We start from the raw sequence: 12,550 nt of genomic DNA, 5'->3' as shown, positions 1-12,550 counted from the left end.
GCGTTTCAATTTTTACCTGTCTGAACGTAGCAAGATATACGTCCTTGTAATGAAGTGCAAAATAAATAAAGAGTCACAGGTTAGGTTAGGTTAGGTTATATAAACCATTTATTTTATTTATTCCGATCATTCAGAGCATGAAGAAAGAAGAGAAAATGATAGAGAAAACAGTGTGAAAAACTCAGTAATACTTGGGTCGCCTGTGCCATGTGTGGATACTCCATGACCTCCAACCCTACACTGGTATAGAAGTAGTGGAGCACCAGAGCACCCTCACTAAGCCAAATACTTGAGTCTGTATGCATGCTACTTAAGTTCTGGAAATCTTTTTTATGTCCACAGAAATGTGAATAAAATAGAACATGAAAGGTTTCATTTTATCTTTAATTCCACAACTGATTTAAATACAAGCTGTAGTGAAAAGGTACGGAATACGGACAACTGATTCCTACAAAGGTGTTTTGAAGTTAGAGCAACAGTGTTGAAAAGCATGAATTAGAGCTCAAAGTAGCCCCGTAGTTCACAAATGCGATGTTTGCTTGATACACAAACAAAATTGCACATTTGATTGCCTAGATATACACATAAAATGATTATGATTAAAGTCCATTATGAAAGAAAATTTCTGGCATGACAAAGGAAAATTTATATGCAGGAATGTCACAGTTTGAATTATATGAAAAATTGTTCTCTCAAAGCCAGACAGAAAAATTCAACTTGCAAATTTTGCTCAAGTTTTTGATTGATTGGAATTCTGGTATCACTTCCACGTTTCCTTTTCTTTTCATTATCGAAAGAAAGTGTATATCCTTTATTAAAAGCGATAAAGACTCGATAAATGGCAATGCGAAAAAGCACGTGAGCACACAGAAATATCTTTTAACATTTTTATGGTCCTAAAGTTACACCAATATCAAAGCTATCTTTAGTGCCAAAAAAAAAAGATATAGCAACATTGACACAGACTAATGATCTTTGAAATTCTTTTTTACAGATCTGATCCTTCCTATATACAAGAGCTACGAGCGAGAATGCAAAGTTTTGAACATACAATTCTACATTTATATACTGAATAAGTAAAATGCTGCAGATATAAATATAAAGTACACACAGATAAACAATGTTTGAGTAAAGATAAGTTATGTTTAAAGAGATTTTTTTTGTAAAAAGATGTGACGGTTGCCAATGAGTAATCTTTGACAAATAACTGTTGCCTAAATTTCTGGAGAGATGCAAGATACACATATTATACAGCATACTTGTTTGCCTCGTGATTGTGGCTGCATCAGAATCACTGGCTCAAAGGCCATAACATGTAGGGGCACCCTTGCCCCTATGAGAGAAAACACATACATGGCAGCCTTTATCCAGAATACACTGGTAAACTTGCATGCAAATATTGAAATTGGAATTTCACTGTGGAGAATATGATACAATAATGCTATTACGCTCATAAAATATTTGTCTGTTTACTCAGACTATACACTTCAGCTGAAATATGATCCCAAACTGCTAATGCTTTAAATGGAAAACTGCTTCACTTGATAATGTAATATTATGTCAACTGAAACAATAGCATGTCGGTTTCTCCTATTTATACAGGCAAAAATAAAAACATTATCAAAATATCACATATTCAATCAATGATGCAACTCCCATTCTCTTTTAGCACAAGCTTTACACAGCAAGTAGATAATGTAGCTATTCATGTGTTACGAGCTGTGGAATACATAGGCGACATCAACGAATCAACGAATGGAGAAAATTTCTCCCCATCAAGACTGATTTCTGAGAAAAGCCTCACCCTGTCACGTTTGCATGTGGCTTGTACATCACAACACCCTGGACTTATATAAACCATCCCCTCTCTCCATGATCAACTGCTCTCGGCTGCAGAGGCTAACTACAGCCTACTCAAACTATCAAAAGCAGTGAAAAGATGCACGACATGTGCTGCAATTTTCAATTTTCAATGACGGACACAAAGAAGACCCTTTACGGAAGGAGTGGTTCAATAATCTACTCTACATCCAGAAATAAGTTTTTACAAAAAGGGTTGACTCAACATCTATAAACCAGACTTGTTTGTAGAAACACTGGTCAATGTTCCTCTCACATTCATCAAGACGTAATAAAATTATGTCAATGTTTGCATATCTACCACGTTTTTTGAGACAAGTTTTTTTAAAATTTTAACTTTGAAAAACATCTTGTTTCACATACAAAACTTACTGACACAAAAAATAAAACATTGAAACATTACAGGAAATATAGGGGAATGTAAACTTATACAGCATTTACGATAAAAACTGGATTATTCCTGTTGGCACTTGCACCAGTACCGTCTTTCAGTGGCCACACTAAGCCTGAAAATCTGCTGCGTAGTTCAGCTTTCTCGTTTTCGTAACAGTTTCATTGCATGCTAAGGAATGGAGCACTACAGTTCCAAATGCCTATTTACAAATATTTAATATCAATGCACCAATCCTATTATGACACATATGCATATCTAAAAATAGTGACAGCAACACGCTGGCCGCTTGATTAGTCTGAAGTGATATACACGTGTACTTCCTCAGTGGGGGTCGAAATTTTAAAATTTACATCTCCTCCTGTTAACAAAAAATTTTTCCAATCTTAATGCTGTACTATTATGCATGAGAAATGTTACTTTTTTAAGGCTTGATATAAATAAGTAAATGTACACTTTGTTGTTGCAAGAATTGTTGACAGCACATTTTGAGCAAATGAGTCTTCTCAAGGTTCATAAACTTGAACTTGTGTTTACTGATACATTTGATTTTCTCATCACTGGGTTGGACTACCATCAGGGACTGATTCTTCTTTAAAATTAACTTGGATACAGACTTTCTTGCTGTGTAATCTGCAAAGAATAACAGAAAACAAGTAAACATAGGGCCAAAGTCCCTGAAGCTACTATAGACATGGATACAAAATTAAGTATTTCCTTACTGTATGCAATTATCTCACTAAGGTCATCCTACGGACAAGTAAGCTAAATATTAAAGCTGTCTGACCAGCGGTTTTGAAAGAACAAGCAACTCAACAGTTGACAGAGCTCTGTTGAGTTATGTAGAGAATAACCTTTTGTGACACATGTATTGATGAAGAAGGTGGATATCTTTGATTAACATTGTGAGTTCTGTTTAATAAGTTGAGACTGTACATACTCAGAGAAAGCACACTGAAGAGACAAAGTTTGAAACTTAAGAAGTCAAGGTCATCAAAAGCATAAGATCTTAAGGAATCATGTTACACTTTCATTGCACTGTTTACACAGATTGCATAATTGCTATAAATAGCACATGAGGAATATTTATACAGCCCAGCTTTACCATAAAAACCCTATCACTTTGACCACTCTTTTAATTGACCACTCTATTTTTTTCCTCAAAAGTAATTTTATTTTATCCTTACAAGTCAACCATAAATGGAAATTAGAACTTTCTCTATCTCTATCTCTATCTCTATTGACTATTTTGAGCAATTTCTTTAAGATAACATACAGGGCACAATAAATGACGGTTCAGAATATGTCAAAGTGGGATTCAGGAAAGTTGCCTTTACGTGTTTTAATCCTCCAAGATGGTAGGCATTTCATATGAACTGTCACAAAAAGTTGAACTTTCTGATAATTCTACACTAAAATTATTTTGGCTTTGATGATTTCCTAATTAATTCAATTATTTAAAATCATATTAATTATTTTTTTCTGGGTGAATTGATAGGGTTTATACAGTACAAGAATTACATACAATGTAAGTCAAATTTTGACCAAAAATGACAAAAAAATTCCTTAAAAATACAGATTTGCATATTTCATCACAATTTGAACAAGTCTAAGTTGGGTTACCCCTAGGGACCTGTATACCAAATAACAAAGCTGTCTGACCAGCAGTTATGAAGAAGAAGATTTTTTACCAAAAACACCTTTTTTGGCATTAATTTGCCTATTTTCAACAATATCAAAAAATTAAAAAAAACAGTTTCTCAAAATCATATTTTTCATCTACACAACAAATATCAAATCAGTAAGTACTGCGGTTCTCAAGATATTTGAGTGGACGGACGCCTCACAAAGGGACATACATACATACATACATACATACAGACTGACGACGGACGCCGGACGGATACCCATCCCAATAGCTTCTATAGACTATAGTCTATAGTAGCTAAAAAATGGTTAATTTATGAATTTGCTTTTTAAGTCTCGGTGTGTACATTTACATTTTCAAATCAAACATTTCAAATCATTAAAAATAATATTAGATCTGTGGATCATAATACTGGCTTTGTTGACACTGAAATATCTAAACTAGTGACATAACTCTGTAGGTTGAGCTTTGCTATTTCTCACTAAAGAACAATTGACACAACTGTACAATGATTGTATGTTTTACTTTGCTGATTATCTGTGAAAGCAGCAAGCAATTCTTGTGTTACTACATCAACAGAAAGTTTTTGAAATCCCCTCCACTGGTGCTGATTAAAACACAATCTAGGAAGAAAATATAATTGAATAACAGCCAAAGACATGAGCTGCAATGAAACAAAGACTTTAATTCCTCCTAGCCAAACCATAGGCTCTAAAAAAGGTCTGTACAGAAGTCATCACCTTTCTGTTATTCCACAGAAGGTGGGTAAACTTTGTAGTAAGAATCTACACCTTTCACTGCAGATTATCACCAAGCCTCATGGCAAAGTTGGCATGTTTCCATCAAATGTGTTCTCCACAGACAGGAAATACAGGGACTGGCTAATTTACATATCAATATGTAATGTGCATATTCCTTTGTTGTGAAGATGTGTTTTTTGGTATTGTTATTAATTATGAATAGATAGTTCCAAAAACAGGGGTAGCAAATCCCTCAGAATCCCTTTGTTGGGAAGCCCTAGCGTGTACCAAGTTACACTCTCATAAAATTGAGTCCACAGATTTCACATCCACATCTGTGAATAAATGCTTCAAACAATACAATGTATAAACAATAGAACACTAAATCCTGCTTATCAACACTCCACATACACCGACTAGATTTCCAAAATTTGAAAACATTCATGTACTAGTAATTCTCAAATAGGAAACCAATCACCCAAAACCAAACATTATCATACAGAATACCCTTCACTATGTAAAATTTTAGGCTGAAAAATATTCTCCAATGATAATGCCACAATCTCATTATCAAATGATTTGCTTATTTAAACAGATGTTCATTGATACACTTTGCATCCATGAACACAACTATTTATAGTGTCTATGCCATGCCAAAAACAACGTTTAAAATCAATCTCCATGCCTTGGAGTTAAGTTATAGTATTAGAATGCACTTGCAGCAGCTCATGATATGACGTATATAACATGCATTTTCCTTTCTACTCAACGTTATCCATTACGGAATAAACCTACTTCCAGGGAAACAAAACTCTCTCTCTCTCTCATTTTCAACACTTTGTATTCATTATGACTGTTGGTTTCTGTGAACTGCCTTTCAGAAAGGGGTATTCCATCTAATGTTTGATTTCCTCAATAATTGTATTCATTTATGCAAAGTTTATTAGTGATTACTGTTTGAGTATGCAAATAATTGATGAGGCATAAAACAGTCCTGCAAATTACCCATAATTCTCTTTGATTTGTACCAATGAAGGTTGAAATATTAAATTTATCCTCTTTCTATCAGGCTCCCTAGACAAACCATAGAAATAAATACCACTTGGGAAAAAGAGGATTAATGTTATCATGTCATTCCTGGACATTCAATGATTGCCTGCCACATGTCAGGTATCAAAGAAAGGCACAATGGCTTTCTCTGCCATATGTCCTGTACTTCTCTCTAACTCAAAATCATCTTGTTCTCTCCGATTCCACAACCCCAATGCCACTTGTCTCAACTCCAGCTACGCAACATCACACAGAACCAGATTTCAGAAGGCGATTCTGTACAAACTGAGTATCTCTCGCTATTATTCAAGCAATACATGTATATATGTCAATAAGCAGATAATACATTTCAAAACAATATAATATGCAAATTATAAACTGTTATACAAACTGACTGTCCCTCTGTATTTTCCAAGCTGAAGAGAGCATAGATATAAGACACAATCAGCAGTGTCAGTAATACCTGCTTCAATTTCATGATAAGTTTTTTAATTCATACAGTACCTTCCCCATTTTTCATGAACTCCCACAATCCCTCTTATCTGGTGTTATTGACATCAAACACTGTCATATCATCCTCTTCATCTTCTTGATCCAGAGGAGCCATTTCCATGTCACCACCTGGCGTTGTCAGCACACCATACTTCTTGGATTTACTTTTCCGCCTCCTCACTCTGCAAATGGAACATTACAATTTACAGCGTCCATCAGTTCGTCTTGTAATGTCCTTGTACATTATGTATGCAGTCATCTGTGCAAGACGCAAACTATGCTCTCGGCAAAATAATGTCATAATTAGTGGTAATTAATTATTCATGGTATGTAGCAGGCAGTAAAAATACACACATTTTTTGATATTGTGTGTGTATTTACCAGCCATGGGTGTTGAAAACTCTCTTGATGGGGCGTGATGGCTGGAGGATAAATGAATATCATGTGATATGGTGAACAGGGCTGTAAAATGTAAAATGTGACTAAAAGGGCTCGTTTTTCCAAAAGTTTTCCGTTCCACAAATATTGTCATTTTAGAATTGCTATTACCACTGAAGTTGAGAGAAAATGTCTTTTGTAATAATGAAATATCAGCCATAGTGATTATAAAGATGAACTGCGGTGAATGCAAAGCTAAGAAATAATCCACAGTGCATTGGAGACACATTCTGAATGACGCAGTGCGTGACCTTTCTCATTGAAAGATGTCAAACGGCAATGACATGAAGATTTTCATGATAAATCATTCATTTCAATTTCCTGATGTCCTCCGGGCTCAACAATAGGACATTTAAAATTCCCAGATACGATAATAGAATGGGAATGAAATAAATTCAAACAGTCATATTTTGATATCATTCCTGGTGAGATTCGTAGCAAAGTAACCATTCCCCTACTGCCTTAGCAAAGTTGACGTTTAATCTGAATCAGAATGGAAACAGAAAGGGAAAATTTAAATGGAAAATGTAACAAACACATGGAAAACTTGCAGCTTATTAAACCTTGATTGCTATTCATAAGCTGGTAAATTTGTGTGATGGGAAAAGAAATGGAAATGAGTTCAGTACATGAATTTAACAAATCATTTGTGTGAGTGAACGCAGTTTTAATGTCTTCTCAGGAGAAGTGAAAGGGTGTGATACTTATTTTGGTTGTGCTGGCAGAGAAATGTATAACCAAACTGTACAGTTTTGAAGTTTTACCAGTTGACACAGACAGTCGCTTACTGCAACTACATTAGGGAAACCAAACAAGCATGTCTGGCATCAAAATGTAAAGTGATTTTGATTTCAGAGGAAAACCAAGGAATAATAAACCTCAGACAGATCACCAATGCTTAAACGGCAAGTTACTTTAAGTTTCCGTGATTGTCACGATTTTTCTTTCCTATGTCAACTAATTTTTTTGCCCTCCTCCAAAAGGCGTGTAATCTTGGCCTATACGTGTGTAGACTGCATTGTTATCATGACTGATGAAGTCTGGTTTTGACTAGAATTCAAACAATGAACGCATATAGAGGGGTGTGCTGACAAGCTACATTTAAAACTGGTGTTTCAACATGCTTTGGGGAGTGGAACAAAAACAATTCATATACAAGTAAATACTGAAAAAATCTGGCCAATGAATCTGTTGACCCTTTAAACTTTAATTTTCCACAGATGATTCTGAACAACCAATTGAAACAATTGGACTGTACATAAATCTACATTTCAAAAGGTTTAATTCTGGCATTCACAAAGACCTACAGTATTTTACAGGAGCATACTACATTAACTCTGTTCGTAATGAAGAATATAATTAAAGTTGCTGGACAATTCAAAAGTCACCGTACAATAACATAGCAGTTTTTGTGTTTTGTGTTATATACTTGATACATAGGAAATACATTCAAGATTAAAGTGGCATTCTTCAATCCCTGGTTCTGGCATTAGTTATTGTTGACATTGACATTTTATATGATTATTAGTCCTTTGTTATATTATTAAAAGTTCAATCATTTTGTTCAGTGATAATGCTAATAACCCACCTTCACCTTTAACACTAATATTATTGATAATAGGCAGCAAAAATGAAAATCTTAAATGATATCATTCCTGTTTCTGTTAAAGGCAGTATTACTGTGAATTCTACTAGGTTCCCAAACCATTTTTCTATCTTCCCAAAATATTGGCACAGACCTTGTTATCACGCAGTGGTAGCCTAGAGCTGCTATTGAATGTTAACCACTCATCCTGGGGTTATGTCTTGGGTTTGGAATGTCTTGTAATGAAGCAGACTGAGGAGAGCCCCACACCTAGAGCTGTGTCATGGCAAATTTCTCACCTGCTTGGGCAAGGCAATAAAGAGAATCCTAACACAAAACCAGCAAAGTCACCCGTCCTCTGTGCACAGATACTGTGAAACAATGAAACAGACTAGGGACAGCCCCAACCTCTGGAACTCTTTCATGGCAAATCCCAATTACAATCCTCCTATATTTGTCCCCTACTTCCTGGGGTAGCCCTCTAGGGATACCATTGACTGATGCATAATACTTTAATTCATAGACCTAACTATTTTTTTAGGGTTTACGTTTAACCCTTTCACCACCGTGGTTTGAACCAATCCCATTGTTTTCTATGGTACAGTTGGACCTCTAGAGAGTATTATGGGGGTGAAAGGGTTACATGCATCACATGACTAGATTATGTGTTTTTACACTGCACATTCTACTGTACCCCAACAATATAGGTATTTTAAGTTACATAACACATTGAAACCAATTTACAAAATACAGTCACCTCTCCAACTTGGCACTCACTCAGTAACATTGTGAACGGCTTTTTTTGAGCCAAATGCTGCCAACACAATGGGCATAAACCACTGTGTTACCACTATGTATTTGTCAATTCTTGATATGTTCCTACAGCAGTCCTTTGTAGACGTTAACAAGACACCAGCTAAGCTCACAGATATGTGTGAAGAGTAATTACAACTCTGTATGCTACTTGGCAATTTAAGTTGCATCTTTACTGTTTCTGTGCAAGCATAAACTGTAAATGTATATAGTGTGAGTAGCTGTTGATCAGTTACTGGCCCCATGACTGTGAGTCAGTGACCTACGTGATGTCAGGTGACTGATATCTGTTTACATGTCAACCCATTGTCTGTCCACTACTGTATCAAGAAACCTCACCACATTATCTCCTGCATTTCAAAAATTATGTCAGGGATGTGTGAGTTGAGCAATGGTGAAAGACCATAGATAATAGTCTCGCTTCTAATGTCTATCGTTATACAGAGAGAGGTCATATAAACAGCAAAAAACTGTCACAATTTTCTAAAATTTTAACTTACGCTCTAGCCATTCTAACCACATTAAACCCCCGGCTCGAAAAGGCTTGGGATCTGGATTAACTGCGGTGTTAAGAAGATTATGAGGTGATTCTATCTTTTGTTCTCCTTTGAAATTGCAATCGTTACATATATATGTTGCTAGATTTTTGGATTAAGTCCGCATCGGGCTTTAAATGTGAGAACTGAATCATCACATCTTGACAGGGAATGCAGAATGCAACAGACTGAGTCTATTGGCTTGTTCACATGTCACCATCTCTAACAATATAAAAATATTATGATCACTATAACAGACCTAATTTTATCATTCTTTTCAGAATCAATCTATAGTCAAATTGCAATTGGTGATTCAATTCTAGGCGAGGGCCCAGGGGATGCGGTTGCATCTAATCACGGTTCAACAGGCTCATTTCCTGGGATGTCTATAAATAACATATGACATTCCCACAACGACGGACACGTGTCCATTTCAGCGCACAGACAGTTTACACTGCGCTGCACAAAGGATACAGCTCGTCATACGTGGCCTATGCATCTCTGCTGCACTTTCGCAGACTGTGTGTAGGGACAGTCGGGGAATCTGAGCAGACTATGACAAAGCAACGACGGGTAACGCCTTTGAAAGTGAAAGCCTGGAGTATAGTAATCCTTGGCTGCAGTGTGCAGTACACATTATAATTATTAGTAGTTCTAGTACAGATGTAAGAAGTCATACGTACCGAACCGCCCTGAAAACAAAATACACGACGACAATACCCGTCACTCCGACAAGCACGTACATCATGCGTTTTACTACATCAGTATTCGTATTAAAGAGTGATGGTATCGTGCTGCCCGAATTATTTCCAGATGGGTCTCCGGTTTTGTTAGTGGAAATGTTAGGTCCATTTTCCTGTGTTTCATCACTTTCGTTTGTCGGTTCTTCCGCTTTCTGTGTCGATTGCTCCGCGTCCGCTGTCTTACCCTCTACATCAGTCGCATCGTCTTCCCGTGATGATCTGTTCAACTTTGGGCCAGCTTCTGAACTAATGGTATGTAATAACAGCAATGTTCCTAAAACTATATAAAAGTTCTTCATTTTCCCGTAAACTAGCTTTGCCTCACACGATACAATACAGGCATCACAGTTTTCGCGTTTGTCGTACCAAGATGGCTACAGCCTTGCGTCAGCAAATTTACTCCCTAGGAATGTTTTGATTATCAATTAGGCTGACGCTTGGAAGTTAGAAGTGTAAAGGGCGCCCCTTAAGTCTGATGTAAATAAAAAAGGAAAGAATATAAAGTTTTTTATATAGAGGGCGCACTCCAAATATTTGAAGAGCGCCTCTTACGTTTGATTATGATAAAAAAGAAAGAATCTTCTATAGAGGGCGCATTTTCATTATTGGTGCATACGAAAACGAAAGTGCTGAAAAAAAAGACGAAAGTAGTTGATAAAACCTGACAAAGAGGTCGCACTTTAGAAAATACGATCGTTTGCAGAATGAAGAGGTCATTTTCTCCCAATCGACGAGACACGATGTGTCGCGGCGTGTACAGACCACATAGATCTTTCACGACAGGCAATCATACGGGTCAAGAGCTTTATAATAGCAGTAAAACAAGGAGAATAGATAGTAGAAAGCGCAAAATTACCAGTAATCCTTCTGTAAAAACCAAACAGGTATGTTGTGTTTATGCCACGGTGTTGCATTTTGCGTGATTTTGGCATTTTTGCATTCCGCACCAGACGAATAACTTGGCAAAGAGCACGATTACGTCAGCGGGATCGATCACAGGCGCTCGTTCGCTGGGCAGTCTGCTAGATCGATCGATTTTCTGCTCTATCTGTTGATCCCTTAGTCAGTATGCCCCCACCACTGCAACCTAAATGCTCAGATTGCAGTGGCAAGCATATCGACTAACGGGATAGATAGAGCGAGCTGAAAATCGATCGATCTATACCCAGAGATCGAGCGCCTGTGCATGATAACTAAATTGCCCGAACGATGAATCAACATGACACGGAGACTAACGAAACAACACATATTCTGTGGGTTTAAATACATTTACTTTCAATCAACTTTGATGTTAAAAGGAAAATCATTAGCATTTTCTCAGTGTACCTACCCACTTTTTGGCTGTGCATTTTGGACGAGTTCGTAAAATTACATGCGCTTTTCTGTAAGGCTGCATTCACAAACATCCCTGGAGGAGGGGGCAAGAGACTTGTCGGGGTATTTTAAAGTATCACGGATATGTTGGGGCATTTGAAAGAATATTTTGACTTAAAGGAAACAAGTCTGCTTGATATAAAATATGTATTGGGTTGTCTCTTACGTAAAAAAAGTCACAAGAATAATTTGTTTTGAATTTATTGTAAAGAATACATACACAAACATAAAGGTATTTTCTCACACCCATAAGTATCAACCCAGATCCCATGGAACTGCCTCAGCCTGTTTGTTCTTTGTGTCAACAAGAACGTTAATTAAAATTGAATTAAAGTCCGGACTAGACTTTTTTGTCATCATAACAATAATTACGGTCTTTACACATATACAGTGTATTTACCACAGAGAATATTTTGTTATTTTAGCATGCAGTGGGGAGTAGAAAAGTTGATACACGAAAATTAAAAAAGTACTGAACAATTCGCCAAAAGTCACAGTTAATGTCCCTTTTATAGAGACGAGGTAATTATGTCAAGTTTTCCTGACAGGTGAGGGAAGTCATCCTGTTTCCAAACTTTTTCATGTCGCTCTTGTCCTTTTTTACAAGAGAGAATTTTCCTGTGAGAAAAATATGTCAAAACAGCGCCCTCCTTCCCTGGAAGAGAAAAACACATACGCAGACCGACAAAATCTGTACATTCCGAAATCAGGCTAGTTTATTGTGAGGGGATTTCAAAATTATAGCAAATCAGAAGGGGCATTTGAACGGGTTTGTTAGGGAGACATTGAAAAAAATCAGAAAACCTTTTTTCATTCTCCAGCCCTCCTCCAGAGGTGTTTGTGAATGCAGCCCCCAGTCTGCACAAAATACATATTATAT

General features: G+C 36.6%; 1 protein-coding gene across 1 annotated transcript; it reads right to left on the bottom strand.

Annotated features, from left to right (window-relative positions):
- Positions 1–365: 365 nt before the first annotated feature.
- LOC139121410 (membrane protein FAM174-like) lies at positions 366–10,750 on the bottom strand. Its single transcript, XM_070686248.1, has 3 exons — positions 10,237–10,750; positions 6,194–6,363; positions 366–2,884 (listed from the first exon to the last, which is right to left on the bottom strand). The coding sequence occupies exons 1-2, from the start codon at positions 10,593–10,595 to the stop codon at positions 6,228–6,230; spliced, it is 495 nt and encodes a 164-aa protein (XP_070542349.1). The 5' UTR covers positions 10,596–10,750; the 3' UTR covers positions 366–2,884; positions 6,194–6,227.
- Between the last annotated feature and the right edge of the window lie 1,800 nt (positions 10,751–12,550).

Source organism: Ptychodera flava, chromosome 21 (assembly GCF_041260155.1).
Source record: "Ptychodera flava strain L36383 chromosome 21, AS_Pfla_20210202, whole genome shotgun sequence".
NCBI lineage: Eukaryota > Metazoa > Hemichordata > Enteropneusta > Ptychoderidae > Ptychodera > Ptychodera flava.
Note: the sequence above shows the minus strand (reverse complement) of the source record. Positions and strands in the feature narration are given on the sequence as shown.